Raw genomic sequence first — 4224 nt, forward strand, 5'->3', positions numbered from 1 at the left:
AAATAGTGCAGCCTTGACCTCGTCTTCGGTAGCATCAGCCATTAGCCGGAGATTCTGGGCTTCCGTCACTGAGGTTGGTACCTCTTCCAAAAAACTATCAAACTCAGATGGCAAAGTTGATCGAAACAAATCTGTAAAATACTTAACCGCCACCTCTTCCACTTCCGTCTCTGTGTTCACCCAATTTCCTTCCTCATTATGGAGACCAATAATTCTATTCTGGATACGCCTTTGTTTTGTCAAAGCATGATAAAATTTTGTATTTCTATCCCCACATGTATGCCATTTAGTTCTACATTTTTGCTCCCAATATTGCTCCTCATCACGATACGCCTCTTGCAATTTCCGTGAAACCTCTAAGACCTCTTCATTTGATTTAGAAAAATCGTTCTGAATTTCCTCAAGAGCCTCTTGAAGAGAATTAATATTCTCTTTCCCATATGGCGGATTCTGTTTCCTCCAGGTTGAGATCTCATGTCTACACCAATGAATTCTATCCACAATTCCATTCCTATCCCTCACACGTCTAGAGTTCCATCCTCGTGTAATTGAGTCCATAAGTCCTTCTTGTCCTACCCATCTCTTATCAAAGCGGAAAGATTTCCTAAATTTAATGACTTTATCATCAATCGTTGCGACTATCGGTCGATGATCCGACCCTACCATACGTAAATACTCGACGAAAGAGTATGGAAACAGATTATGCCAATCATTATTCCCAAGTGCCCGGTCCAGACGACATTTTACCACTTGACGATGTCTCCGACCACTCCATGATAAAGTATTACCAACACTAGGAAATTCCATTAAGCCACAATTATCTATCATATTATTAAAATCTACAAATGTATCTGGATGCCGAAGGTTACCACCTTCTTTTTCATGATTGCCTCGAATCTCATTTAAATCTCCAATAATAAACCACGGTTCCAAACGGGCGATACCTATCCTTGTTAATCTCTCCCAAACTGGTGCTCTTAGGTCCTGCTTTGGTTCCCCATAAACAAATGACAAGAAAATTCGTTTTCCTTTATATTCTGTTTCAATATCTAAAATTCGGTTACTAGACGAAATAATATTGACCTTATAACTAGAGTCATAATTTAACGCCAAGCCTCCACTTCTTCCCTGGGGATCAACCGTATGGAGATGAGTAAACCCAAAATGAAATTGGAAAGATTGAACAAACTCAAAATTTTGTTTTGTTTCCGACAAAAACAAAAAAGTTGGTCGATGCTTATAATATATTTCCCGTAAATAACTTATAGTCCAACTAGTTCCGAGACCTTGACAATTCCAACTTATAATCTTCATATGTTAAAAAACCTTTACGTGATACCACTCCATATAAACTATAACCAAACATTATACCACCTGTAAACCTTACCATTAAAACAGGCCATATTGTCTCCATACAAAAATTAATTTCATCTAGCCAACCAACGGGCCATAAAACAACAGATTGTCGAGACCACCATATAATCATGCATGAAAAACCTGAGACAAACCAACTCAAACCATCAAAATTACTTCCTGCCTCGGAAGACAACCCCTTAACGGCAAACTCCTCCACCGAAGACACCATAGGAACGACTTGCCAACCAAAATCATACCGGAGAAATAGAGCAGAGAAACCATTGAAACTCATATAACCAAGAAATAAGAATCTCCTCACCTGTTGTTCCAAAGCATCACTTAAACCAAAATTATCCCAAATCCATAACTGGACGATACCAACAAAGCTCCATCCCCTCATCCATAAAAGTTTACTCTCTGGCACAAATGAAAACCCCAAACCAACCACCAACACTATTATCACTATGGTTAGCGCAACACCATCGAACAAAAAACGATTCGAAAAAACCACAAAGCACATAACATGAAGACACAGTAGCTTAACAAACCTATAACCCCAACTAGAACCTTGTCTCCGAAAGATCAACATTAAACTACTTCCAAAAGATGACCATAGCCACCACCTCAGAACCACAGCATAACACAACCTGCCTCCTGCCAAATACTGATCACTCGAGCAGATTCCATAGACATAATACCAGACATCGCACCAAACATTACAAACCCTAAAGAGTCCACCATAACCAGAAAAAAGAGAACCACCACAAAATATCCAAGTAGGCCAGCTAATAGCCTTAAAGGGGTGTCTAGTATCAAATTTAAAATATATATTAGAACTAAAATATACCTGAATGAAAGGCAAACGCATCCACCACACAACATGGCTCCTGACTCCAAGATGTAAACAGACCAACCAGTTATTAATAGAACACTTCACCCAGTCCAAAAGCAACACAATAACAAAGTAAAACCATACCCTGGTAACACCCAAGGGATTAACAAAGAAACAAACCAAATGACTAAAACAGCACCCTGTTTCAAAGGATTTCATAAAAGAATCCGACATTATTCAAAAAACCAGAAAACAAAAACCGTGGCCTGCAACACCTTTACTTCACTAAGCACTATGGCTTATTTGAGGCCTTCTTAGCTCCTTTATCTCCAGCCTTAGCCACCTTAGCAAGGAGCTTCTTACGTGGAGAGACGAAACCTGGCCCTGACCGCTTCTTTGGAGCTCCCCCATTCCCCGCCTTAACACCTTTCTTCAAAGGAGCCTTTCCTGGATCAGCCACATCAGTCTCGCCAGCATCAGCCTCCAGAACAGCTTGCTCCCCCTCCTCTACTCCTTCACCAACATGTTCTTCCTCTTCCATACCATCAGTGATCTCGCCATGCTCCCAGTCCTCTAGTTCCTCTCCCTCCTCTAACAGAAGCTCTGAGTCAGAGAGAAGCTCGCCCTCTAACATCATATTAGCCTCATCCAACGCCTGTTTGTGCAAGGCCCTCTCATCATCCTTCTTCACTGCATCATCATCCTCACTCTGCATCTTCAACACCAGATTTCCAGCATGCTCCACTCCCTCTCCAGTAGAAACGAGATCATGCCCAGCAGTAGTCTCTTCAAACAAAAGCGCCTTACGTGCTTTATTATTCCCACCACTGGCTTCCGCCTCAGCCCCTATTGGGCCTTCCTCTCTTAAATACTTACCCACCCCTTTGAAAGCATCGAACATCAGTTTTGTGGGATCAGGTAGCTGCTGTTCTCCTTCCGCAACAGAAGCAAGTTGCTGGCCCCGATGTACCATCCCCCTAGGCTGAGGACCACGAGACTGCATACCACGTCTCCTATCTCCATATCCGGAACCCCTACCATTTAGTGAGGACCCATCACCAACACCTCTAGTGAACTTTCCCTTATAAGGATGAAAAGGCCCGTCTTGCTTGGAGCTCCCATGTTTCTCATACGCAATACCTTTGCCCTTATCACCACCTCTGATGTTTTGTGAACGAGTTTGCTCTCGACGTTCACCGCTCAGTTTGCCGCTACCGTGTGCCACCACTGCCTTATAGCTTACTGCCTGAGCCCCTTCACCATCTGATCTTCCCACACCTGCACCTGGAAGCTCCTCCTTATGCAGCCGCGGGCAACAGGAATATTCATGAGTCAAGCAAAAGCATTCAGTGCAGTACCCATAAAGCTTCTCATATCGGAGCGCCACCTTTATCTCCACCCCTTCCTCAAACTCAATATCCATAGAGAACACCAAAGGTTTAAAGCCATCGATCTCCACTCGAACCCGTCCCTCCACAATATCGACCTGGCCCTGAACCTGACCAATCGCCTCCCCCACGCTCTGAAAAATCTGAGCTGCCCTGAACTGAAGAGGGATATCCAAAACTCTCACCCAAAACGTGATCTTAGTGGGATAGTTTGGTTCTAAAACCGGCTTCCACCTCACTAAAGACACCATCCAGAAATCAAAATGATACGGCACCATCTTCAGAACCTCCGTGATATCCTCTTCTTGTTCGAAATCAAACTGGAACCTCCCCAGACCAAGGTCTGTACCCACCACACGGCCCTCCATGTTCCAAATTCTCGGAAACACAAACAAAAGGACCTTCATATCTTGTTTTGGAGGGTTCATGCACCTTCCTATGAGGGTTCTTGCATATCTCGCAATGATCTCCGAGTTATCAAACCGGGGGATCGAGATCCGCAGACCTGATCTAACAGCCTCCACCTTCTTCTCTCCCGTTTTAGTGATCCATTGAAAATACTTTACATAATAGAATTTATAAGGTAAACTAGTAGCAAATTAATGTAGAGAGCTTGATCTATAAATTTATTTGAATATAAACATGTAA

The 4224-nt window shown here is 42.9% G+C and overlaps 1 protein-coding gene across 1 annotated transcript; it reads right to left on the minus strand.

The window, feature by feature from the left end:
- Window positions 1–2480: 2480 nt before the first annotated feature.
- Window positions 2481–3944, minus strand: LOC106358128. The gene has a single exon (XM_013797882.1). It carries the CDS (start codon window positions 3942–3944, stop codon window positions 2481–2483), a length of 1464 nt encoding a protein of 487 aa, XP_013653336.1.
- Between the last annotated feature and the right edge of the window lie 280 nt (window positions 3945–4224).

The sequence above is a fragment of the Brassica napus genome, chromosome C4 (assembly GCF_020379485.1).
Source record: "Brassica napus cultivar Da-Ae chromosome C4, Da-Ae, whole genome shotgun sequence".
In the NCBI taxonomy this organism is placed as follows: domain Eukaryota; kingdom Viridiplantae; phylum Streptophyta; class Magnoliopsida; order Brassicales; family Brassicaceae; genus Brassica; species Brassica napus.

Excerpts from the sequence above, each read along its gene's own strand:
- LOC106358128 (XM_013797882.1), bottom strand. The coding sequence starts at position 3,944 with ATGGAGGGCCGTGTGGTGGGTACAGACCTTGGTCTGGGGAGGTTCCAG.